Here is a 27,069-nt window from a genome sequence, read left to right on the forward strand (position 1 = left end):
ATTACGGGTAATATGTTTTATAAACCTTATAAAAAAAATCCATTTTTACCTTTACATAATTCTTATTTGGCTTTATAAAAAAAATATATCAGTAAAAACCATTCGATATGTATTATTATAAACCAGTGGCGCCGAACACGCATGGCTACTGGCTAGTGGAGTAAATACCCCATAATTGTTTTAAGTGGTGGGTTGGTGAGTATAGGTGGGTGATTGATTGATAATATATTATAGGTATTAGGTTTTATACAATATAGTTTAGATACTAAATAGTATATAGAATTACAAACAACAGACATACAGTATTCTGCGTGTTTGCACGAATTAACTGTATTCAGTAGTCAAATCTTTATGCTGATTTAGTCGTGGGTGTAGATGAAAAAAAGAGTTTACCCCGCGAGTGATTTAAAAAATAGTTCGGTGACACTGGTCGGTATTTATGCTCTTGCAAGTGAATGCATCGACTATGAACATATTCATGTAACTACATAATATACAAACGAATCTTCTGTTAAATATAAATATTATAATATATTAACGATTTTATTAGTCATTATTTTGTTAATGAACGTAAATTTGGTGTTATGTCTTTGATAATATAAAAAAGAAGAAATAATAATTTTTCGTACAGATAAATTATTGTTCTAAAAATATAATTTTTATTTTGTAGTCATTTATAATGTTATTACTATCATTAATAATTTTTTAAAATGTTCGTCATCAACTCTAATAAGTATAACTTATATGTTTGGGTTATTATGGAATTATATAGTAGTATAAAGAAGTTTAGTTTATTAAATGTCATAAATATATTATATCACGTGGCCTTAAAACTTAAAACACAATAATATTTAAGTCTATGGTAATATTTAATTCTTATTATATTCAAACCTATTTTATGATAATTTGGATTTCACATATTATGAGAAAATTTTAAATCAAACTGGTATCTATAATATTGTTATACATATTTTTTTAAATGTTTTTCCAATAAAATTTTCCAAGGAAATGAATAATTAAATTTTAAAAAAACATTATATTCTATTTCATAATTGTATTACACGATTACGCCTATTGGGTGTTTACTGTTTACAATATTTTGTTTTATTAAATTGATAATAGTAAAAAAAGTTCATATGTTTCTATTAATGAGGTTCAAAGTTGGGTAAAACTCAAAAATTGTTTCAATTCACCCCATTTTACAGTACATAATTAATACTTGTAAGTTGTAACAACAGGTTTTACTTCCGATTGATTTGTTAAGTTGTGCATAGCTAATGAAGCAAACTGTGACCATGGGAAATCTTCCTGAGGGGGTCCATTAGATTTTGATTTTATATCATTTTCTCCAACTTCCATCTCGGGAGAGTCTTTATTTTTTTCTAATTTAATGTATATTAAATATTAAATATATTATATTAAATTAATTATACATACACGTATATATTTGGTATAATATATACGAACAATATTTTACAAAATTTACATATTTTTTTTAAGAATAATTATTATTAAGAATATTATTTCAAACAGCATAAAATAAAATAATAATTTATTTCAAGAGTAGCTGTAGCTTTAACTTCTAGCAGCATCAAGTCGATGCAAGTCATAAGGTTATGACTTATGAGTTATACAGCCTTTAAGTGAATTGGTACATCCTTGAACAACTCATTAAAAACCATTATTGGGCTTTTGGTAGATACTAGACGACACATTCGCACATTATGTATAAGATTTTCGTTGTTTTGGATTATCGCATCAGTCTAAAAAAAATGAGATTAAGTTAAAAAATTATAATATGATGTGTTGCATGTATAAATTTAAAAATCATAGGTAAAAAAACATTATATTGAATTTATATTTTAATTGTTATTACAAAGGGTAATAAAGGGGATAAGATTGTACCTAATATATAGATAGTGCATATTTGTTATTAAATTTTCAACCTTAACAGTTTTTAAGTCATTAAAAAGTAATGTTAAGAAAACTGTTGTTATAGGTTTTTATCAATACCCCTAAAATTAAAGGTTAACATAAATAAAAATTTAAGACGCAGCAAAAATTACATTCTTTTTTAACAATATTTTTATAGGCATTATGTATACACCATTCTTAAAACTATAATATAGGTAATATTACAAATATTATAAAACCAACTAAAATTCTAATAATAATTATTATTAAAAAAATCAATACAAATCTTGCCAATTTGACGTATTAACCCTATAATTTTAACTTCTATTCCAATGACATCACAATCAATCAATTTTTAACAATTACTGTTAGTTTAGAATAAGTATTAGTAAATAAATGGTTATTCACCTTAGGTTGTAGTTTGATGACAGTTGATTCTTTTTGTACATAATTAGCTCTATTAATAACAGGCCTTACTGCCCATTGATTTATTAAATTGTCAATAGCTAATGAAGCAAAATGTGATTATGAGAAATCCTCCTAAGGGGATCCTTTAGGTTTTGATTTTGTATAATTTTCTCCAACTTCCATCTTGGGAAATTCTTTATTTTTTTCTAATTAAATATATGACAAAATTAATTATACATATACACGTATATGGTATATATATTTTACGAACAATATTAAAAGTTAAACAATTCAACACTTTTAAATTATCAGATCGCTCATTCATTTTATTTGCCATTGCCAACATATTGTGCAAGAAACTTTCACATGCCTTCTGTTTGGCTTGAGTTTTGGAAATATGATTTCCAAAATACGTATGACCATAAATCTACATTTTTTTAAAGAATAATTATTAATCATTAGGAATATTATTTCACAAAGCATAAAATAAAATTATATCTTACTTCAAGAGTAGCTGACAACTCATAACATTATGACTTGCATCAAATCGATCCACGGATAATCTGCAAAATTAAAATTCAAACAAAAATGTTATAATTACATATTATATATGTATTATTAAAAACTTAAATCATGTAATTTAAAATAGTATTTTAGGAAAATAATATAAGAGCATGTTTTATTGTTATTTGAACATTCATATAATATTACAAAAATATTTAAAATTGTATACATTTTTTATAATTTTTGTATACAATTGTACATATAGATGATTTTACAGAAGATTACGGATAATCGAGAGTACACTGTATTGGTTTTAAATAAGTCACTTATGTCTGCTACAACATGGATACAATTTATGAATATTTATTATATTATTGCAGAAAGAAGAAACAAGAATACTCATAAATAATTAACTCTTAAAAATAGCAGGTACCTATATATAAAAATCTTATCAAGTATAAAAATCTTAAATTTTTATTAAAATTAAAACAGCAATTATATTTTACTGAAAAAATAAACCTAAAATTTAGTTTTAAATTATCTATGACAATGCCTACAATTTTAAAACATACTTACCCAAACTTTTTGTATAACAGAGTATAGAAAGCTTAGGCCCACCGTCATTCCGCTCGCCAAGCATATCATTTGCATTGAAGTCATGATTCAATAATAAATAATTAATACCTAATATAAATAAATAACTATTAATATTTTTATTAACGACAAATGAAAAATTCTAAATCAGTGTTAGTTTATAACAATCAGTTGCTGGAAAAGAAAACCAAATTCAACCATGGATATTTTGACGATCAAATAAACAAACATGTTTCTCCGAGTGCTCAAAATTTAGTTTACGAGCAGTGACGTAACTACCCTCCGTGGAGCCCTTGGCAAATTTTATTTTGGCGCTTATTACTGTTTATTTCAATAAATCATGAATATTTGCATATTATTTTAGTTAAAAATTTATAAAAAATGTTGTATAAGTAGATAAGAATTAAAAATACAATACAAAATGTTCTACTAGTTTCCCTTACAATAATTATAAAAGAAATTGAGCGTTTTCCAATTAAAAAATGTTATCTAATATAGGTATTTTATAACAATAATATAATTAGTTATACTAGGCTAATAATCTTTGTAATTGCAGTATTATATATTTATTTATTATTAATACGGACAAAATGTCCAATTTATAATGTATTTGTACAAATAACAATTATATAATATAATGCAATTTAAGATATAAAAAACCAATACATAGTATACTAATTAATAACCCTAATAATAATAATACCATTGATTATAAGTAGTACTATTAATAATCATTGATAATACATACAAATATACAATATTTTTAAAAAAATGTTTCTAGAATAATTGATTATTTCCAGAAGACATTAAAATATTAATTAGGTCGTTTGACGTATACATTTTAAAAGAATGAGGAACATAAAATAAATGATAGTAATAATTATTTTAATATCAATAATAAATATGTAATATATAATTTATTATACTCGTAATAAACACAATAAATTTAATAATAATGTACGATGTACCTATGTAAGTATTTATATAATTGGTAGGTAGGTAAGTATAATGTGACCAATTTGACGTAATAAACTAATCTTTAATTATTTTAAACGATTATTGTCCTAACTTGGTCACATTATATTATGTAATATACCAGTATAGCGTGATTACCGGAGGGGGGTTTTGGGTGTCGTATCCCCCCTCCCATGATCTTTTTTTTAAAGACTAGTTAACTACAAGTATTTACTGATATTAATGCTATTATATGGCATCGAATAATATTCTGAAATTATTTGTTTTCGTGTCTAATGCTTACATACATTAATCCCAATGATATATAGGTACAATTTTTTTAGAGGGGAGGGGTTAGGTAAAATTTAAAAACATTTCATCTCTCTTTACAAACATGACCTAACTACGCCACTGTAATATACTAAAATATTATATTAGTAGAACTTTTTTTTTTCTATTTTATTTTAAGTCGAAATACAATCTATATCAGATAACATAATAATTATATAGGATAAGATTTAATAGCATGAGTATACACAAAAAAATGAGTAAAAAAGCCACCCAATGATGACACTTTAATGTTGATTTTTAAAAAAGTTGTAGGATTAAAATTTTAAAAATTTAGGTAGGTATTTAGACCTATTTTTTTTCTTTTTAGATTTTTAGATTAAACAATTTACGTTTTAGGCGTCTAGGAGGCCTACCATGAATTCACAATCCTCACAGGAAGGAGAGGTTTTTGATTTAAGTATTTGGGTGGTAGGAAGACGGTTGTGGAATCTTTTGTAAAAGTGTTTGGCTTTTTCATGTCGTCGGATCCCAAACGGCTTCCGTCTATTGTTTGCTTATTTTTAAACGGCTCCCGTCAAAAAAGGTCTAACAAACAAGTAAATACCTAAACGGCTCCCGTAGCAAAAAAAAAATTAAATTAAAGCTCAGTCATGTCATTTTACTTTAATTTTTAAAAGAATTAGTGTTCATTAGGAGTAAATAATTTTTATCTAATGAAATAACACGTATGGATTTTATAAAAAAAATTATGACTAAATTAGATGCCTAATATATGATTTCTTTTAACACCAAAATTTAATATTATTTTAATAAAAAATGCACAATACATGATTTTTCTGTATAAGTTTTATAATTTACTAGTTTATACCAACAAAAGTTTAACTACACCTCTTTTGAGACAGTTTTAAGTCTGTATAAAATGAAAATGAACTTGTGATGTAAAAAACCGGAGCCGTTTGGAAATTTACCTGTTCATAAGACCTTTTTTGACGGGAGCCGTTTTGAAATTGATCTTTTTGTAAAACGGGAGCCATTTAGGAAAATGGGAGCTGAATGGGATACGACCCTTCATGTATTGTTTTTAATTTGAGGTCTGTATGGAGGGTATAATTGCATGTGTATGGGGGAGCATTTATTAATTTTCTTAGCGCAATGTTTTGGAAGGATTGAATTTGATTAAAGTTAGTCTTTTTGCACTTCCCCATACCTGTATGCCGTACGTTCAGATCGGTTTCAGTAATGTTTTGTAGATGAGGAGTTTGATATTAAGGGAGATGTGTTTATTAGAGATTAGAGGTTTGAGGATACGAAAGCGGTTGTTCAGCGATAGTATTTTTTCTCTAATATGGTGGACCCACGTTAATCTTTTATCTAATGTGAGACGAAGGTATTTAACTGTAGGAGAGGGTGGAATTGGAGCCCCGTATTGAGTTACCTCAGAGGAGGAAGCTGGTCTAAGTGTAAAGGTGGTGTGGATAGAGTTTAATATTAGTAGAACGAAATAATATATTAGGTTAGCTATAGACATTGATGTATTAAACTTACCAAATTTTAAATTATATAAATAGGTAGGTATACTATACTTCTCCACAGTCAGTTACATACATTTACTTATATATATATATATATATATATATATATATATTTAAATTGATAATAGTTCATTTCGAAATCGATTGGCTCGAATCGAACATTAATTAACCATTTATTACTCATGTCAGCTACCGCCAAACAGCGTTTTTGATGTACCTACCTACCTGTGTTGGTATAATGCGTTCATATTTTTACATTACGTACTTACATTGATTTATAATAGTTTAGTAAATTTTTTATCTCGATCAAATAATGTTATCGCTTGAAAGTGCAATTAATGTCAACGAAGCTCGGATAGCTGGTGTTCAATTTTATTACCTATAAACAATAATAATATAGACATTAGGCTTATCATTATAGACTAATATATTATATTAAGTCATTAAGAGGACGTCGTATCCGCATATTGTGTTGTCTCCGTCTTATACACGTGTGATTTAGACAAAATGCGTTTACGCAGTCCGAACTATCATTATAGCTCTATAGTTACATCTCCTTTAATAATTTACTTAGAAGAAATGTGATTAATTTCGTTGAAAGGAGACATTTCAAACTATGCCTCCTCGAAGAGATTTTTTCGATCGATTTAATACATCGACCAATATTCACGCTTCAAAATGTCAGTTTTTTTATTTTTTCCCTTCACGTCAAAAATAAACCAAAACATTTGTTTAAAAAAACTCATCGAGGAAGCATAGTATTAGTCATGATCTTTCTATTGGAGTTAAAACCGTGTTTCCACGGTATCTGCAGTGCATTGTGTTGTGTGCATAGAGCCGAGGCTTGTTTTATACTTACAAAATACACATATCAATATCTTGAGTACTGAGTAGGATACACATTATACGGAATACAAAGATTATATCTATAAATTATAATAATTCACACGCATATTATCTACACGACTACGCGGACATTTTATATCACAGACGGTACGGTTAATTAATTGTTCTACATAGTTATTATTATACAAAGGCGAGTCGTAATCACGAGTTGCAAATATAACGATTTACCATTTTTAGTCTCATTACCGAACACCGATTTGGTGTGGTATCGCGATGTGAAAAAAATAAAAATATATTCAAATATTCAATCGCGATGGGCATAAAAATATAAAATAGGTACCCAGGTAGGTATTTAAAATTAAAAATGCAACGATATTTTTACGCTTTTGAATTTCATGGAGAAAAAACCGCGCCGTGACAAGTTAATATTTATGTACACAACAGCGAGTTTTACACTACCCTGTAGGTATAGGGACGGACGGTATCGGTCTGTATTTGACAGACTACCATTGTAAAAAGTTGCACTTTGCACTTCGTTTTGGGCGAGCGTAACCATATAATGCCATTAAATCGCTTATGATGTACGGCTTACGATGGGTAATATCATAAAACACTAATGGTCGATCGAATCCGAATGTCGGACTATCGAGACTAATTGTGTCGACTACCGTTTACCGGTGTTTGGGAAATCGATGGTCTCGCCAACTCGATCCGAACGAAGCGGCCGAGTAATAAAATAATAATATGATCCCCGCGATTTACGAGACTTATATACTTCCTCACGACTACTGTACGGACGTTACCGATTCACCGTGCCATTGTGTTCTGCTGAGCGTGTAAGCGTGTGGAAAATGTTTTATCATCCGAATACCTACCTCTTATCTTTCGTTTATGCCAAGTGATGATCGGGATTTGTTGGTTATGATTTGTATGGATTTATTTCATTATTTAATTTCGTAATTCGTGCCTACTGCCTACAACTGAACGCAGTTGCGGTCAGTCATGAATTCGTGATCGCTCGAAATTTAAATTCAAACGCTACGCGAACACGACGTCCCACCGCAATGCATAGTACCGCTACCAAATAAACGCATCGTCTGCATCGTTCTAGATTACGTTTTGCTGTAGTATTATCGACGATATATTATAATATTCATAGTTTTATATATGCATTTGAATAAACACAATAATTGGTAGTATGAAGAGAAGGAATGGCGATTGTGGAAAATCTCGAAAGGCCTTGAAAAGAAACAAATCCGCCACCGAAGGGATCTATTGGAGGTACATTTTCGCTATCGGGTACCTACAACTGTTGATACTAAAACTCATACTAAACTCATACTATTTTTTTCCGTTTTTAGTTCCGTACATTATTTGAAACTGTTCGGAATTTGGCTCGTTCTTATACTACTTGATTATTTGCTACACTTTCGATTTGAATACGTTTGGCCATTTTGGCTTCTGTTTCACAAAATTGTTGAAGGAATTAAACATCAAGGATTTGTAAGTACCTACACCTACCTATAGATGATGTATAGATTATTTTGTTATCTCTGTTACTTTGTCAATTGTTCAACACTGGTAAAATAGTATTAGATTTTCTAATATATGATGAAAAACTCATTTTTCCTGATAATATGTATATTAAATAACTTTAACTCAATCTATCATTCAATAATTGTTTAAGTAGTTACGATTTGTTACAACACGATTAATAGCCAACGATTAATGCAAAAATTTAATCATATTAATGTTCTAAACATGTCCATATTAAGTTTTTAAGTCAACGGGAAAAGTAGGCATCATAGATCATCGTTATCAATTTAAAAATAATATAATCATAATACAATATAATAATATGTTAACTTGGCCGTATACTCATAAATATGGACTTACGTGTTGATATGTTATTTGAGTGATTTATGGCCTACATACTCTAAAATTTAAAATAGTGTATGGTGTCTTAAGAATATTACACATAGTGATCAAGTACAAGTGTTTATTTTTAAATTTATTCAATCTGTTTACAAATTAAAAACAATAAGTAATAAGGATAACACAGAAAAGTACATGACATAAATCGCGTGAAAAGGAGACCGTTTATTAACAGAACCTCAGAAAGAAGTATAAGTTATAACAGCAAACATGGCTATATTAACATATAAATTCTATAGACACTGTGCCTAGGGCCTACAAAACTTGTGGCCATGATTTTATTGTAAAACGCAAAATGGATTAATAGAGGATGGTTTGTTTTATAGTTTTTGACAATTTAATTATATGTATTTTGGAGTAAAATAAATTGTTTTTAGGATTTTCTAAAACTGTTATATAAAAAGTTATGAAAGTTTAGATTTGATTTTTATGCTGTAAATGCCAATTTTTTTTTTAAAACTTAACACAGAAATTCTACACTTTTTTTCCCAATGAAAAGGTTTCTTAATAATTTAAATACTTGACAATGGCCCTGCAAGGCTAGAGGGGTCTAGGGCCTACGATAATGTTAATCCAGGCCTGATAGCAAACATGTTGTATTTTATTTTTAAGTTATAAATGTTTAATGTGTATTTATCAAATTAATATATATTTATAATTTTGCAGGTTTATACAATGTTTTTTGTTTGCATTGCATTAACATCAGACATGGTGTGCTTTTTCTTCATACCTGTACATTGGTTGCTGTTTGTTGCTAGTACATATTTTTGGGTACAATATATTTACCAAGCAGGTTAGTCAAATATAAATGTAAATTTGTTTCTTATAGTTTTTATTTATTTACTTGTCTAATATTTATTCTATATACTATGTAGAAAAATGTGTTTCTTGGCCAGTGGTAACTTTATTAGTCTTGTACATTTATGTGGAGGCTTATATCCGACTGAATAACCCTGACCATATTCCTTATAAATTGGTTTTGTGTAAACCTTTAGCTGCTAACTGGTAAGCTGCTGAATAATAAATAATTTTATTAAGTATTGTTTTTTTCATATTAATATAATAATTGGTTTACACATTTTTAGTATTGGATACCCTGTGGTTACACTATGTTTTGGTTTCAAAAGTTACTTAAGTCATAAATTGAGACAAGTAAGCATCATAAAATAGATTTTATTTTAATATAATGAATTAAGTGCTAAAATATCCGATCATGAACCATAATATTTGTATAATGTTCATTGATATTCAAAATTTTGTTTTAGAAACAACAACAAAGGGTATCTAAGGAAAATGAGTTTTATCAAAACTTATTATTAGATGCTTTGCCATTTGATAGAATAACCGGCTCCATTATACCTAGTCAAGAAAATGATGATGGAGGTAATTTTATGAATAAAAATATAGATTCTTAAATAGTAATATAAATTTGTTTTATTTCATAAATGTAGAAATATGGTTAGAATCAATTTGCGAGGTACCTGCAGAAGAAAATGATATACATAGTAATAAAGTTATATCTAATGGTAGTGTTCCGCATAAGAAACCTGAAAAACAAGATACTATATGTACTGAGATACCTAATAAAAAAATAGTAACTAATGATAAATTAATGTAAGTATTTATAACTAAAATAGAAATCATGTTTATAATTGTCAAGGTAGAATGGAAATGATAATAAATTAATTTTAATAGATGTAATAGTAATCAAGAAAATCATGTAAATAAAGAAACAGAAAAAAATAAAAGGGTGACCCCTAAAGCGTCATCAACTAAAAATAATAATCATCTAAGGTGTAGTAATCAAAACTCAAGCACAAAAGAATCTACTAAAGCGAAAGGCACTTCACCACTAAGACTAGAAAAGCCTTTAATTGTTGATCCTAAAGACATATATTGTGAAACGTAAGTTTTTGTTATATTGAAATAATGGCTCTTATTTATTATATGTTTCACACATTATTAGATTGGAAAATGAGTTAAAAAGGCTTAAATCTGAACTTCATACGTGTAGTCAGACAGAAAAAGAACTGAGAAATCAGTTAAATTCAGCTTTGAATGAAAATTCAAATACATCACATGATTTGACAAGGCTGAAGCAAGAACACGAAGATACTAAATCGAAGTAAAATAATTAATGACTATTAGATAATATATATTTTGTACTAAACTGTATAAAAAATTAATTCGTTTAGGATTATCAATTTGGTAGTAACTCATCAAAATGATAGACAGATGGTGTCTCAACTTGAAAAACGTTTGTCAGATGAAAAACGACAAAGGATTTTATGTGAGTCCCAATTGGTCACAGAAAGACGACAATTAAAAAAAGTTGAAGAGCTTGCTGCTTCTAGATTATCAGCTTTATCTACAAAGTAAATATTTTACTTTTGTTCATTTTATAATTAAATACAAAGTATAAATTTTTAATTTAATTTTAGACCAGAATGTACAGAAAGCTGTAAGGTTAGACGCAGGGAGCTTGAAAGTGAAGCTAAAGCATTACGCAAAGAACTTAGGATAAAAGATGAGCAATATGTGGCGGCCCAAAAAGAAGTCAATGTAAGTTTAAATATACTTATTACTTATTTTAATATTTAATTAAAATTATTATGTTAATTTAGGACCTTCAACCATACAAACAAAGTCAAGATAAAATTGACTTTGTTATGTCTGCGTTGTCAACATTGAAAGACAAAAACGCTCACTTAGAACACAGTCTGAGCGCGGAAACGCGCATTAAACTTGATCTGTTTTCAGCATTAGGCGAAGCCAAGAGACAGCTAGAAATTAAAATTAGTAATATATTGATTTATACATAGTATAGTATAGTTAATGGATAATATCATAATATTGACTTTTGTTATTAGATAAAATTTCGTCTCAAGAAAAAGAGATTGAAGAACTTAAGTCTAAAATGGCTCAGACATTGGTAATGACTCCGCCAAATAATTCATACCATATGGTAAACTCTGTTGGCGGATCGCCAACAATGAGGTTTGGTGGTAGTAATTCACCTCAGTCTAGCCTTGATCCAAATGCCACTATATATACACCTAAGAAAAGTTCACACTTAGTCACTGAAGCTTAATTTTATCATAAAAGTAAGTATTGTCTTATAAAAATATCAAATATTATATATTCTACAGGCTACAGCACATTTGTGGTTATTAACCACAAATATGGTTAATTTAGTAAACAATTATTGTTGCAATTCTAAAACATTACCAAACTAATAATATTAATTAATCTGTATACAGATGGTTAATGTTACATCACAATTATTATTATTTCTTATCAAACATTTTAATTGATCCAAAGTCTAAACGCATATTTAATAATTTCTGAAAAGCATATATTATTTAATATTATTTACTGAAAAAAATTATTTAATATTTTATTTAAATGTCCAATATAAGGAACTTTATAATTAAATGCAATTTTACATTTGGATCAACAGATTCATGGATAAGAATATAATAAGTGTAGTGTAAACACCAATACCCTTATTGATTTTTGTACTTTGCCGTATGTGTATCTAATGTCTTGACTATTGTAAAATTTGATAAATTTAATCTAATCAATATATTATATACCACATTGGAAACAACAGTAACTAAAACCAATGTAAAATATTCTTAATTATTTTAATCATAATCATTATATTACCTAATAATGTTATTTGTAATGTTTTAGTATATGCGTACAGAAATGCTGTTTTTCAAAAAACTGACAACAGAAATCAATTCTCTCTTCTCTTTCTCAATAGATAATAATTATTGTACACATTAGATACCTCAGTAGTCAGAGAAATATTAATTTAGAAACAATTTGTATTGATAGTAATATTCATTAATAAAATCAGTATTTTTTATTGTTTACCAATATTTGACAAATACCTTTAATGATTTTAATTGATCATTTCCCTCTCATGTATGAATTTGACTATGTTTTTGCACTTCATAATTTATTATTAATATATTATGATTTTGTTTCTTTTCTCAGTTCTTTGACCAATGAGGTTTTCTACTTCAGTTTATTTATTTTGTTTATTGATCTTCCAATTTTTAATGTTATTTTCTTTCTTTGAATTTCATCTGTATCAGTATCTTTGTGGTAATAGACAAACTCTAAGAAACTCAAAAGTCAAAATGAACAAATTAATATTAAGACATAATATGTTAAGTTTAAACTTAGTTCTTTTTTTAACCATTATATACATTTGTATATTTTTTTTTTTTTTTTGTTCCTAATCAGAAATAATCCTGAGGGTATTATTATTCCCAAAGGAGATTTTCTTTGTTAACATTTATGATTGTAAAAAAGATTGTGATAATTTATAGAAAACATAGCTCCGTTTCAAAGAATTAAAGTGTATTAAATAGGTACACGTATATATTAAATGAATATTTTGTTTTTTTATAAAACTAAGACTTAATAATATTGTCATAGATTTAAAATACTTTTCATTTCGCATGCGTACTTAAAATAACTATACATTGTTTGTTATTATTTTTTTAAATCGTTTGGTTTTTCATTTTCACTTGTAGTACAATAATAAAAATTAATACTTTTTCAGAGTATATTACTATTTTGAGTTATTTATTCCAAAATCGTACACATACATAAATATAAAAAAAGTAATAATAATAAATAAAAAAGATGATAATTACCTATAACCATTAAAAATCAATGGATTTGTTTTAATGGGGTACCATTATTCAGAATACATCTATGCACAATATGAAACAATAAATTATCAAAATGTAAGATGCATGATATAATAATATATTGTACAAATTACAAAGATGTGAATAAAATTGAATATACTCAGTGCTTATATGTACATTTCAAATAGCAAATAGAATAATAAAAAAAAAGGCCATTATTATATTACGCTTAAAGTAATCTTGATAAAATTAATTAAACATGTACAAAGTTTAAGGAACAGGTGCGTCTACTTCAGGACTGCTAGCGTCTGGTTCTTCATCATTATAAATATTTTCAGCCATTTGCCATACCTGAGAAAAATATCGTTAGTAGTTGTAACAAAAATTTTATTTATTTAATTGAGATACGAAATTCAATTTTAACACTTCATACCTGCATAATATTATCCTCAGAAACTGAACATATAACCCACGGCTCATTGGGATTCCAAGAAAAGTCTGATATTTTAGCAGTATGGCCACCATGGATGAACTAAACAAATTTAATACCCAACAATTTATAAATTCATGTTTATAGTTAAAAAAAAAAAAAATTTATAATACAGTTATTAAATTACCAAAAGTTCAGGGGGGCCATCATCGGCATCTTCTGGTGACTGTTCTTCACCAATTTTACTCAAATCCCAAACATGTAAACGTCTATCTGTACCACTAGATGCTAATATAGTCTCATTATGTGGTGACCATTGTACTTGGAATATTTCATCTTTATGTGATTCAAAGGAATGCAACTTCAATTTTAGATTTCTTAAATCCCATAAGGCTACAGTCTAATGAGATATAAAAAATTTAATTAAATTAATTTATATTATTTAGAATTATTGTTGTCTTTATAATTAGACTCACTTTATCAGCACTTCCAGTAGCTAAAATGAATTCTGAGTATGGATTAAATGATAAACAGTTAACTTCAGCAGTATGAGCATCAACAGTGTGTGATGGTTTGCTAGTATTGTTGGCACGTGTATCCCAAATCATGAGTTTTTGATCATCAGCAACAGAACCAAATAATGATTCATGTAATAAATGCCAAGCGACATCCTAAAAATAAAACAATTAGTATCAAATGCAATTTTAGAAGACAGCAAATTGCTAAGTACTTCAACAACAGCGGTATGTCCAGTAAATATTGTTTTAGCTTCAACAACTCTATGTTCTTTGGGAGTAGCATTAATATCCCACAGACATATGGTATGATCGTCAGATGCACTTAACAAATATCCGTTTAAGTTAGGATTCCATGATAAGCCATATCCTTCTTTTTGATGACCTCTTAATCTATATTATAAAATACAGATATTTTAATTTAATTCAATAGGAATTGTATGTTTTATTTTACCTTAAATCCGGTTGACATTCTCCATTTGGATCAGGCTTTGATGGATGTTTGGTATAATCAAATACTAATACGTCGCTTGATGGTGTTTTGGTAGCAATCACACATGGATTTTGAGGCATGTAACGAGCACGGTTAACCTCACCTTCATGGTTAATTTTAATTTCAATTTCAATTTTACCACTTACAGAACCAAATCCACCATATTCTAAAAATTATAAATTACATTTAAATAACTATAAAAATATTAACTTATAATAATATTTTATGAACACAATTTTTATACCTTGTTTTTCTCCATCGTAATGAGAAGAATCAAATTGAGCATCTTCATTTGGTAACTGAACACTAGCAATTAATAAATGATTCTGTTCATCTGAGGTATGAGTACCAAGTATTAAACGATGAATAGAATACTCTTTACCTTCCGGGCTACAAAAAATATCCAAATATTAAACTATAATATTAATAGAATAGTAAGCCATTATACATAAAAAATATGATCATTATCGAATATCTTATTCAAGATTTGTTCATATAATTATTTTATTAGATAGATAATATTTGAAATTTTATATGATGAAATAGGTAAATAAGAGCTACTTAATAGAATATGGTACATAACAACCATGTAAGGTATGTAACAAAATTGTAATATATTACTTAACTTTATAATCAATAATCAATATATTAAATCATTCTTTATAAAAAAATTTAGTCATTTTCAATTACAAAAAATATTTTTCATTTATTAATTTAAATTGTGTTAAGTATTGGTATAAATGCCAAATTACCATTAATGTTTACTTTTATACTGTTGTAAACAATTTAAAATTGTATTATTTAACTATCAATGTAATATTTAATACTTAATGCAGTATTACAGTAGTATCTTAATATTCATTAAGCGAATGAGAACATTATGCGTTGAACAAAAAGTGGCTTTAATATGTCTCTATCAGATGAAAGATATAAAGAACAGTGATGTTGAAAAATATCACACATTTTAATAATGAATTATGCATGCAGTTATAACTTGTATCAATAAAATGTTGTTTTTGTTTATCAAATAAACCTTCTAACACAAAAACTTAATATATTTAAAGAAATCTCTTGATTTATTAACATTTATTACACGGTATTCACACGGTCAACAATCTAAACTATTGGCATTCGGCAGTGACTACCATACAAAGTTAATCAGTTTGGCTGACAGATAGGAGGCATGTGGCCAGCTAGTCGCAAACAATACTACACATAATATGATGATAATGTTTAGAACAAATTCAATTACCGAGTAACGTCCGGGAGCCATTGAGCAGTGAGCGAAGGCCACTCAAGAGCGTGAGTCATGACCAAGTCGTACAAGAACGGTGTGTTCTTCTTCCATATCTTGTATTCTTCATTGATGACACGCTCCTCGACAGCCTCATCGAACGTATCTGGAAAACAAAAACGCCGGCGTCAGTATGACAATCACAATCATAAAAATGCTAACGGAGAACCCAGAACGGATATTCGCACAGGTACTCACCACCTTCCTTGTCACCCATTATCGCCGCAGATGGATGCTAACGCACAAACCGTCGATGTTCTTTTTCGCGTTGTCAATTGATGTACTTGGAATGGCGAGCTTTTCGTGGCAGTAGCACGCGCGACGGGCAGTAGAATTTTCACCGGAAGATTCCGAATTCACCGACGACAGCGATGAGTAAAACGCACACTTACGGCGCGGAAAGTGATGCTGATGCAGGTAGCCGGACGGCGTCACGACGATAGGCGGAGAGAACTAAGAAAAAGAAAAACAATAAATTGCGCCAAAAACACACGAAAATAAAGAGAGATGATAATCGAAAAACGCCGAATGGTAGTTAGAAGAAGACGGCAAATCACAAAAAAACTGTAGTAGTGTAGTGCCGGCAGTGTGGCCAACACAACGGCGAAGCGCGGGACGCGACCTACCACGGGCCGAGACTGTATTTTATGTTCCACAACATTATTATCCATTCCACTTGACACATCCAAGTTCCAATAGACATTTGTCCTAAAATATTTCGGAATAAATATTCATTGGAGTACCTAATTAATGTAATTTGAACAAGAGAACATAGAAAATGTGAAACAATTGTTTTTATAGTATAGGTATATCCTTTGGAACAAATATCATTGGAATTCACTGAATTTTAATAAAACTTAACAGAAAAGACATATGGTTTGCGTTCATTAATATTTTAATGTTGAAAATTGAAATTATCTAAGCTATATTTTTTTAGATAATCGGTCAAAAAGTCTGTGGACAAAAAATCCATTTTGGAAAAAAATGAACAAAAAGTACGGATTCGTTTTTTTATTGACAAAAAGTCCGAAAATATAATTAAAATACTTTATTAAATTTTCATCTATAATTTTATTATACTATATATAAGTATAAAATACTACACAAAACAAATAATTTTTCGTCAAAATTTATAAAAGGGAAAAATGAAAATTTGAAGCTTATTTCATTAAAAAAAACGGGGATTTTTACTCAATTTAAAATAATAAAAAAAAAAATTATAAAAATTAAAGAAATTATTTCTAAGAAATATATTATAATATGATTTTATATTAGGTATATAATTTAAAATTAAAATATGTTAAATCTAATATTGTGAATTTTTAGAGTACAACCATGATAATGTGTAAATAATTTGTGATATTATGGTACCACAGAATAGATCATCTATTCTGTGATTATACTGTCGTCCTAAGAAAAAACGCAGTAAATCGAAAAAAGTATAATTGTATTCTATTCTGTGGTATAATACATCGCTTCATCAGTATTATTTTATAGATATTAATATAAAGCGCTGATTTGTATGTACTTACATATTTATTCTGGTTGATCGTATGATATTGATACATAGATAATAGATATGATATTCTCATGATATACTGATTTAAAAAATGAGTTTTTTAATGCATATTTTTGCATGTTTTAACATTTTTACATATTAAGATTTTAATTGCATATATTTCAATGTGTTTTTGTTGCTTTTTTAAACAGTTTTTAATTGTGTACTTTTGTCAATTATGAATTAAAATAAGAAAAAAAATTATATACTTATAATTTTGATTTATAACAAAATTAATTAATAGGTATACTTGTAGGAATAAACTGTTTTTCCATACAAGACTTGTAGATCAATAATAGAGGAAATAAAATACGTAAACAGAAATAAGAAAATACCTATCTACTATATAATTTTGTTTAAGTTGCGTAAATTGTTGTAAAACAATATAATATTATACTTAGAACATTTTTAAAGTATATAAGAATATTAATATAATAACATTATTTTTATGTTAATATGCCACAATACATGTACAATATTATATAAAAAATTTTAAAAATACTATAAAATTTAATTTTAGGTTTTTCAATTTATTTTACGATTGCACAGTTGCATCTGGAGAATTATTATTTGTAAAAATACAATTCTTGACGAAATTATTTACAAAACGATATAAATAATACAAACACAATAAAAATTATCACTATTGTTTCATATATTTAAGTTTTGAAGGTTCTACAAATCAAATTCAAATTTCTTGCTACTATTGTCTATTCATTACAAATATTTACAATAATAGTATCTTGTATCTTTTGATAAATATACCTATTATTATTATTTTATTATTTTATATAATATTATATATATATTGTGACATATTAATATAAAATAATGTTGATATAGATAGTCTTACATTTTAAATAATTTTTAGTATTTTATTTTACAATATTTTATGCAACTTATTCTTTTAATAATTTTTTAAAATTACATAATTATATGTAATTGCCATAATTTTACGAAAAATTTTAGTTTGGTCGAAAAGTGAATCAGCCGAAAAGGGAGGGGTACGTTTTTGGTCAAAAACGGTTTCGCCAGATCGAGCATTGACCTTATTTCTATATTGCTTAAAAAATATAGATAATATTTACTATCTACACTCTACAGTAATTTGTATTTATTATATTATTATTTTATTTATAAAGGTATAGCAACACCACCAGTAGCGGTGCTACTAGATTAGATTATATTGATTATAATATTTGTCATGGCAGTTATAGTTTTGAGATATTATACAATTATACCATTTATATCACCTACCTATATTAGATATGAAACTATAATTGCTTCAAATTGTCTTACATGGCTGTATGCATATATCCCTCCACCACTGAATACCGCTATAGGGCAGTGGCGTATCTAGAAATTAATTATTAATTATATTTTTTTTGTCTGACAATAAAAATGTGATCGGACTTTTTTTATAATTGAATGATATTTGTATAAATATTTGACAAATTTATCAAATTAAAAATAATTTTTATTTTAACAAAAGTAATAATATTTTTAGTTGTTATAATTGTAAATTTCAAAGAAAACTGTGCTAGCCGAAAATGAGGGGCGGCCCTTAACTGCAATCGGGTTAAAAGGAGATATTCAAAAAATAATGTTAATTTTTAAGATAATGCAATGATTGGCATACTTATTATTATTTTTTTTTATACTTTTTAATTGTATATTATACTACAAGTATTTAGTATATATAATTTAATGAAATTATTTACCTAGTGTAGAAATTATAAGAAAGAGTGGTATTACATAATATTATATAGAAGTATAGAACTGCAGTGTTTCAACTAGTTTCAAGAGATGTGATCGAAAAATAGCCTATAGTTTGGTTTTTCTTCTAACATTACCTACCTACTCTTAATCTAAGTGAAATTCAATTAAAATTAGTGTATTCGACCTTACTCAAAGCCCAAAGGAAGTTGTTTCTAAATAAGTTATAGCCATCCGATAACGACAGTCTTTTCCTAACGCACGCAAAACATAAAAATTTGTACATATTCATTGCAAACGTTTTTTTTTTTAAATTGTAAATATACTAATTAATGGATTAAAATTATAATAATTCTAAAAAAATTTGAATTGTTCGATAACGTCAAATTCTTATGTTTCACGTGTTTTAGATAAAGACAAAGAAATGTTTAGTATCAAATCCTCTAAAATATTATATCTCTGAAAACTCATATACAAATAAGAAATATATAAATAAATAAATTACAAGTAACAATATAATATTAAATACATTACATTTATTTAAAAAACAAAATATAAAAATAGGTACCTATGGTAAAAAAAAAATAGTAAAAAATACAAATAATAAACAATTAAAAATTAGAAATTATCATAGCATATGATATGTATGGCTACAATGGTTATACAATATATGATTTCAAAACTTTTATACAGTATTTAAATTTGGACGTTTTTCGGATTGTATATTCCAACATTTTTGCATTAAATTATATCTGCAATAAAACACGTAAGAACTAATATTTTTGTTTTTATGATTTAATAATGCACAATAAATTTAAATTAAGATAATGATTATTTAATATAATTAATAAGTAATCGTATTTTAAAAGGAAAAGGATTGTGTACAGTCAATTATTTTTATTTTCACACATTCAAAACTTAGTATGCATGTTTTATTAAACCTCCTTGATTTTAAGACAGTAAGTGTTATTACAAATAATAAATAAAATAATTTTAACATTATAATATGTATAAAGCGACAATAATTTTTTGTATTAAGAAACAATTAATATCTTATCTTTATAAATACATGAAGGATGGAATTAATGTGCAGCCAAAACTACTGAACCGATTTACTTTAAATTTTCAGTAAATGTACTTATGAATATGTATAGGTGCAAAAAGAAAATATTTTTCGAAATTTGCATTTTAAAGGTTAAAAGAGCATAAAATCGACAGACATTTTGAGATTTACGATGGAAATTTTTGGTTATAGATGGTTGCAATTAGTTTAAATAATAATAGGTCATCTGTCTGTCTGTCCTTTGTTTGTTGCCATGGAAACAATCACGACTAACCATCTACCTATAAATAAAAATTTCCATCGCACCTCCTGGAGTTGAGCTTATTACTTTTCAACTTAACTTATCTTCTGCCCATTGGTCTTATATACCTAATACCTATCTCTGTACCAAATTTTATCGCAATTGGTACAGCCGTTTAAGAATGCACAAAGAACAAACTAACAGACAGACAGAAATCCAACGAATTTAACACACAGTTTTAGACTTACAAGAGGTAGGTATTTAACGAGCTACGAATTACGAAGTGAACGCGTTCAGCTAGTAAGTTATACCTAAGAAATAATTAAATATTTTATGTTTGAAATTCTTAAAAATTAAAAATAAAAAATAAAATAAAATAAATATGTTTGAAATTCTGAAGACTGAAAGTTAAGTATAAAAATCATTGACATATCGCGCTGTTTATTCATTTCATTAATATTGTATTATAATATGATATATCATCAATATTGTTCAATTAATAATATACAAGTCAACAAAAGGTCGACAAGTGAGTACTACTTTGTCGTACAGTTCGGGTCACTGTAATCAATGCATTGGATTTTGATTTCAATGATACATCATTATTATATATAATAAAACATTTTGAGTGATGACGAACTAATAACCTAGGATATATAATATATTTTTTTATCGTATAGTTTTTGAAATATTTACACAACTTCAACGAAGTACAAAATTAAGCTTATCAGTTTAAATAGGTATTAAAAATCTTAAGAAGTGATACAATTATTATGGACATTTAATGTCACTATTGACTATTGAGTATAGGTAGCTAAAAAGATTATGATATAAATATGAATTTAAAAATTAAAATTTAAAAAGGTTAAATTATACGGGGCACTATTAAAACTTTTAAGAAGTTTGTTATGTAATTCATTAATAAACTCGATAAAAAATGATACATGGGTAGGTATTCAATTATTACTTTAAATTGCTGGTTGAATAATATTGCAGAAACAATATTTATGGTATACCCTGAATAAAAATTATTATTTATTATAGGTAGATATTATTTTAAGAGCGTGTACTGAGGATGCACAGGAATCAATATGATCAACTTAATGGTTTTAAAAAAAATACAATACCCAATCCGAATCGTCATCTATAGTGTTTAGTAAATAGTCATCATCGGTAGTGCTGGAGCCATCATCTGTAGGCAAGCCGTGATGCCAAGTGCAAGTGTTCCATCTGCACTTGCGTAAGGTTCTCAATTTCTGGGGGCCTCCGGTCTCTGCAGTGAATCGTAGAAAATTGTTTTTTTCCCCCATAGATTCATACTAGTATACAGCTGGTTCACACGGAGAGGTTTGGTCACGGTTTTTAATTTTTATCAGCGGTGGTTTAAAACAGCGACCACCGTTTTGATTACACGCGTAAGCGGTTTTTCTTCGCGCCATATTTAAGAATAGTCAAATTTCACATAAAATAAAGTGAATATTGTAGCAAGTTGGAGTAATTAATAATCAGTTGTTGAGTTGTGCTAAAAACATGGTTGAGGTAAGACCTTTGAATTTCGTTTTTCAAGTTTAACATAAATCATTTGTATATATTATGGACTTTTTAAACGACGTCGAAGCCATAGCGGTAGCATATGTACCAAATAAACATAATAGTGCTGAAAAAAGGGAAAGATCCAAAAGGTGTTATTGGGTACTTCCGATGAACACAAAAAAGAATTAATGGTCAGTTTCAAGTGAATTTTATGATACTGAGAGCTTACCTTGAAGAATTTTTGAAGTTTATTCAGGATGTCTATAAAAACTTTTGATGAGTTATTAAACAAATGAATAATGAATAAATATTTAAAATCAGAAAGCCTATATAAATTACAAACTCTAACATGTTTACGTTTGGATTACGATATGTCAAATAATTTCTATTTTTTAGATTTCACTGGTAAGTGGTAAGACCATGCTTATCAAAACAAATAACACATTTGCGCGTTCCAATTAGTACAGAAGAACAACTGATAATCACTTTGCTGTAAGTTGATATCATAGTAATATGTAAAAAAAGTATGTAAAAATACAACAGTGAGAAAATGTATCTATTACATAATAATTTATTTAAACATTTTAAACATCTTTGTTTATATGATATTATAAAAAAATGTAAAAATGTTAAAAATAAAACAACAGTAAATATTGAAAAAAAATGCTCTCAACTTAAGTTCTGTTATATAAAAAAAACATATATAAACAAATTACAAAAGTTTACATTCTATTTAGTATTTTCATATTCATTAGTCTTCTTCAGTCTTGATTAAGTGTGTAGTCAATGGAGAATCAGGAACAGTTATTGTTTGAGACAAATTTGTATCATAATTAGAGCACTGATGTGGATTGGCAGCATTTACAGCTGCAGATACCGATTGGTTAGTATCTAGTCCTGTAGAAGTTAATGAGGATGAAGTTGGTGTTATGTAGAGATCATTAGGATAAAAATTTATTGCGGTCAGATGTGCGTTATAAAAATGGCCATAGAAAGTTGAGGTAGGGAGTTTTATGGGCAAGGAATAAACATTATTATTTGTCGGAGGAATATATTATGTACTTTGGTTAGGATTTGTAGAAGAAACTCTTTGTATGGCCTGCAAGAATTCAATAAAAATTTGATTTTGTTTTTCTTGACATAACTTTCTAATTTGTGGCGCCAACGACATAAGAAAAGAAGATACTGGATCTTCAACTTTTCGACCTTCCAGCATTTGTAATAAATTGTCTTCAAAAGACATTTTTTTTCTTTTGACAGACATTTGTTGTCGGGATTTTGGTGACTCTACTCCAGAGTCGTTTACACAAACATCAGGATCTTCCACATTCCTCACTATTTTTGATTCAACTTCACTTTCCTTTTCCGGTTCACTCTCGATACCATTACTTTCAGTCCTAATGGTTATATACTTATGAGTTTTTTCAAACTGTTAATTACTTTTAGATGTTAAAATGTAAATAATTTTTATTACCTTCTGTGTTGCATTTTTGGTCTTAAACGTTTATTTGCAGCTTGCTCTGATTTTTGTATATATTTCTTCCAGAAGGTATCGTCTATATTTTCCGGTTTCAATTTAAGCTCTTTTACTGGTAAAAACAAAACATGTTATTAATATAAATTACATTAAATATAATACAATAGGTATGTTATATATTTAAATAATATGGGAAATACAAGTATCACAGGGTTTTTATTCACTATAAAAACAAAATAATCAATTTAGATATATTACGTGTGTAGTATTGTAATAGTATTTATTAATTATTTTTAGTTTTACGTAAACATTTTAGTATTTGCAATTTATAATTTAATGCATAATAAATAATATTTAGATGTATAATAATACTAGCTGACCCCGTGCACTTCGTTGCCCGTTAAAAATGCAAATTCTATAAAATATGATTCGAATTTTGATTAATTTGTTATTTACTATTTGGTTTAACGGTGTTCAAAACTTAGACATTTTCATTGACTGTTTTGATTCTCAAAAATCTTGTGAAAGCACCACTTTAATATGCGAATTTTGTAAAATGATTTCTTATTACATACTAAATTTGTGATACGATTTTACGAATGTACCGTGTAAATTGTAAGCATCGATCTATCATTGTTCAGGCTCTACGTTTATCAGTCAGTGAGTTACTCAAGTCATAATATTATAGTCATTCTGCTTACCGTTGCCGTGATACTCTCTTATGATTATGAGAGCAGTATATTATCATATAGGCAATCCACACGTGGTGGATTGCGGACCCCGCGAGATGTGTATAAGAAGTTTATAATTTCTAACACTTAAGTTTCAAAGTTATATCATTTTTTTTTTTTTTTACTACAGTGGGTAAAATACAATAATGTGCCATCTCGTGGTTTTTGTATTGTTGCCTGTTAGTTAAACAATAAAACTTAGTATAACTTGTTATGTTAGTCTATTGCTATGAATTTGAAATTTACTGTGGACATTGACTTATTTCGCTAATTCATTTTTTTGTTGATATGGTTTTAACAAAATATAACAACAGATCTGTAACTATTATAATATTCAATCATAAATCATAATCAATAGCGACATTAATATAGTTTATTTTCTTGCTGAACTGCAGTGACAGTTATACATTGTCTTATACATTTTTGTCTCCATTTTTATATATCTAGATTTTTAATTTCTTTTTTACTATGACAACGATTTTAGTTTGTATGTCTATTTGCTTGCATTATTAAAAACAACCTTGCTATAACATTTTAAATAAATTATTTATTTTATTTAAATGGTTGCCATTGACTACCAAAAATAATTTAGTTTACTATTTGCTGGACAGATGGCGCCTGTGTAATTTCATCACCATCTCATTTCATCACCAACCTAATAACTTTTTCAAATTTTTCGTCAGTAAGAACCTTCTCCGCAATGAGCTCTTCAATTTAAAAAAAAAAATCAAAACGATCGGTTCAGTAGTTTCCGAGAACATATCACTCAAAGGTTAACATTGGTTTTCATTTTCACATTTATATAATAGATGTACCTATACCATGTAGTATTTATCATTATTTTTAAAATGATTACTTTTAATGATTATTAATTTTGATTTTACGTACAATTTTATTTTTTTAAACTATCTGTTCAAGAATTTATTTACTTGGCGAGGAATTATTTAAAATAGTGTATAAATATTAATAATAATAATTTATATTTTAATAGTTCTTTATTATTCAATTATTTTGTTCATCACACTTTGTTTCTTTTAAGGAATAATTCCTTGCCAAGTAAATGAATTCTTGAAATAAAATAAGTTTTAGTTAAATTCAATATACTTATGCAGCATTTATTCATGACATTGAATCTTTACTGTGCTTAAAGATCTAATATATTTTTTTTACTTGGCCATTTATACACGTAGTTTACGAAGGGTTTTTGTTGTGATATCACTCATTTTTATCATCAATGCAATTATGCAAATAATAATACCTACCTAATGATAATGTTTGTTTTTTTTGTTATGGCAACAACTGCTAGAAACGGATGCCATGATTCTGAATTTAATATAAATGTCCATTAAAAAATTCGCACTTTTCATTTATAACTTAATTTCCCTATTAATTAAATCTTATCTAAACCAAAGAACATTTGTCACAAAAATTAATGGCACCATATCTAATTTTCAAATAGCAACTGTTGGTGTTCCCCAAGGCAATGACATAGCTCCTTTCCTATTCAATATCTTTACCAGCGACCTACCGTTAAACGAAAACACTCTACATGGTACATTTGCGGATGACACTGCTATTCTTGCTATCGACAAAGATCCCATCCAAGCTTCTCGAAAAATCCAAAACCACCTAACTGTACTAAACACCTTATTTCTAGTAACTGGAAAATTCAAGTCAATTCATTAAAATCTTCTCAAATTACCATTATACTTCGATCCTTGGAATGTCCACCAACTTTTATCGGTAATTCACAAATTCCATCTTCCACGCAAACCAAATACCTGGGTTTAATCCTGGACAAACACCTTACATGGGGTCCCCACTTAAAAAAACAAGCGTAAAGCTCTCAATTCGAGACTTAATCTCTTTAGACCATTACTCCACTCAAAGCTCTCATTAAGAACCAAAAGAATGATATATATGCTGGCCCTTCTAAGACCTATGTGGTACTATGGAATTCAAATTTGGGGCTCAGCCAAACCGTCAAGTGTTAGAACAATATAGGCAATCCAGACTATTTGTCTACGATTATTATCAGGTGTCCCTTGGTATATTACCAATGACTCTATTCATAAAGATATTTACATTCCAACCTTAAAAAATCTTGCCAAGACCACCTACCAAAAATCACACAAAACATACAGTAGGTACTCACTCGAATCCTATTATCAAACAACTTTCATCCAAAGAAATTCCAAGTAATCCACCCAAGCGCCTGAAAAGGAACTGGTGCAGGGACCAACTCTTTCCTTAAAATTCGCTTTTTACGGGGTGCCACCACTGGTCGGCTTTCCCCTCCCAACAATCAAAATCCATCAAATTTATTTATTGTATAACTTGTAAATACAGATTGTAAATAAATAAATTTTG

The 27,069-nt window shown here is 27.7% G+C and overlaps 3 protein-coding genes and 2 long non-coding RNA genes across 6 annotated transcripts; 1 reads left to right on the forward strand and 4 right to left on the reverse strand.

Annotated features, from left to right (window-relative positions):
• Nucleotides 1-1,303: 1,303 nt before the first annotated feature.
• LOC126552458 (uncharacterized) lies at nt 1,304-7,946 on the reverse strand. Its single transcript, XR_007606083.1, has 7 exons — nt 7,057-7,946; nt 6,467-6,576; nt 3,403-3,510; nt 2,826-2,885; nt 2,594-2,749; nt 2,323-2,528; nt 1,304-1,763 (listed from the first exon to the last, which is right to left on the reverse strand). It is a non-coding gene; the product is annotated as an uncharacterized LOC126552458 (long non-coding RNA).
• A 10-nt stretch (nt 7,947-7,956) lies between these two features.
• Nucleotides 7,957-12,865, forward strand: LOC114122183 (macoilin-1). 2 transcript variants are annotated; one of them, XM_027984770.2, is made up of 14 exons: nt 7,957-8,342; nt 8,405-8,546; nt 9,645-9,771; nt 9,854-9,983; nt 10,064-10,130; nt 10,244-10,361; nt 10,430-10,592; nt 10,674-10,883; nt 10,945-11,103; nt 11,174-11,353; nt 11,420-11,540; nt 11,603-11,777; nt 11,849-12,082; nt 12,675-12,865. In XM_027984770.2, the coding sequence occupies exons 1-13, from the start codon at nt 8,242-8,244 to the stop codon at nt 12,067-12,069; spliced, it is 1,914 nt and encodes a 637-aa protein (XP_027840571.2). In that variant the 5' UTR covers nt 7,957-8,241; the 3' UTR covers nt 12,070-12,082; nt 12,675-12,865. The 2 variants fall into 2 exon arrangements, with proteins under 2 accessions (XP_027840571.2, XP_027840572.2); XM_027984771.2 differs by having other exon boundaries at nt 7,957-8,324.
• Nucleotides 12,866-13,745: 880 nt separating this feature from the next.
• LOC114122182 (histone-binding protein RBBP4) lies at nt 13,746-16,908 on the reverse strand. Its single transcript, XM_027984769.2, has 9 exons — nt 16,579-16,908; nt 16,339-16,486; nt 15,331-15,476; nt 15,048-15,252; nt 14,809-14,986; nt 14,555-14,749; nt 14,266-14,478; nt 14,082-14,180; nt 13,746-13,999 (listed from the first exon to the last, which is right to left on the reverse strand). Exons 1-9 carry the CDS (start codon nt 16,595-16,597, stop codon nt 13,919-13,921), a joined length of 1,284 nt encoding a protein of 427 aa, XP_027840570.1. The 5' UTR covers nt 16,598-16,908; the 3' UTR covers nt 13,746-13,918.
• Nucleotides 16,909-20,170: 3,262 nt separating this feature from the next.
• On the reverse strand, nt 20,171-22,961 carry LOC126548876 (uncharacterized). Its single transcript, XR_007603020.1, has 2 exons — nt 22,086-22,961; nt 20,171-20,406 (listed from the first exon to the last, which is right to left on the reverse strand). It is a non-coding gene; the product is annotated as an uncharacterized LOC126548876 (long non-coding RNA).
• Nucleotides 22,962-23,164: 203 nt separating this feature from the next.
• LOC126548915 (uncharacterized) lies at nt 23,165-25,940 on the reverse strand. Its single transcript, XM_050197002.1, has 4 exons — nt 25,804-25,940; nt 23,966-24,080; nt 23,554-23,888; nt 23,165-23,388 (listed from the first exon to the last, which is right to left on the reverse strand). Exons 1-4 carry the CDS (start codon nt 25,820-25,822, stop codon nt 23,243-23,245), a joined length of 615 nt encoding a protein of 204 aa, XP_050052959.1. The 5' UTR covers nt 25,823-25,940; the 3' UTR covers nt 23,165-23,242.
• Between the last annotated feature and the right edge of the window lie 1,129 nt (nt 25,941-27,069).

Source organism: Aphis gossypii, chromosome 1 (genome assembly GCF_020184175.1).
Source record: "Aphis gossypii isolate Hap1 chromosome 1, ASM2018417v2, whole genome shotgun sequence".
NCBI lineage: Eukaryota > Metazoa > Arthropoda > Insecta > Hemiptera > Aphididae > Aphis > Aphis gossypii.

Bases quoted from the DNA above. Each gene is read 5' to 3' on its own strand.
- LOC114122183 (XM_027984770.2), top strand. From the start codon at position 8,242: ATGAAGAGAAGGAATGGCGATTGTGGAAAATCTCGAAAGGCCTTGAAA. The intron at 8,547-9,644 runs GTAAGTACCTAC...ATAATTTTGCAG, and splicing joins GAATTAAACATCAAGGATTT to GTTTATACAATGTTTTTTGT. The intron at 11,354-11,419 runs GTAAATATTTTA...ATTTAATTTTAG, and splicing joins TTATCAGCTTTATCTACAAA to ACCAGAATGTACAGAAAGCT.
- LOC114122182 (XM_027984769.2), bottom strand. The intron at 15,477-16,338 runs GTAATTGAATTT...TATTTTTTGTAG, and splicing joins TGGCTCCCGGACGTTACTCG to CCCGGAAGGTAAAGAGTATT. The intron at 14,479-14,554 runs GTGAGTCTAATT...ATATCTCATTAG, and splicing joins CTACTGGAAGTGCTGATAAA to ACTGTAGCCTTATGGGATTT.
- LOC126548915 (XM_050197002.1), bottom strand. The intron at 23,889-23,965 runs GTAATAAAAATT...TATAACCATTAG, and splicing joins CCAAAAATGCAACACAGAAG to GACTGAAAGTAATGGTATCG. The intron at 23,389-23,553 runs GTACATAATATA...TAACTTCTACAG, and splicing joins TTCTACAAATCCTAACCAAA to GACTAGATACTAACCAATCG.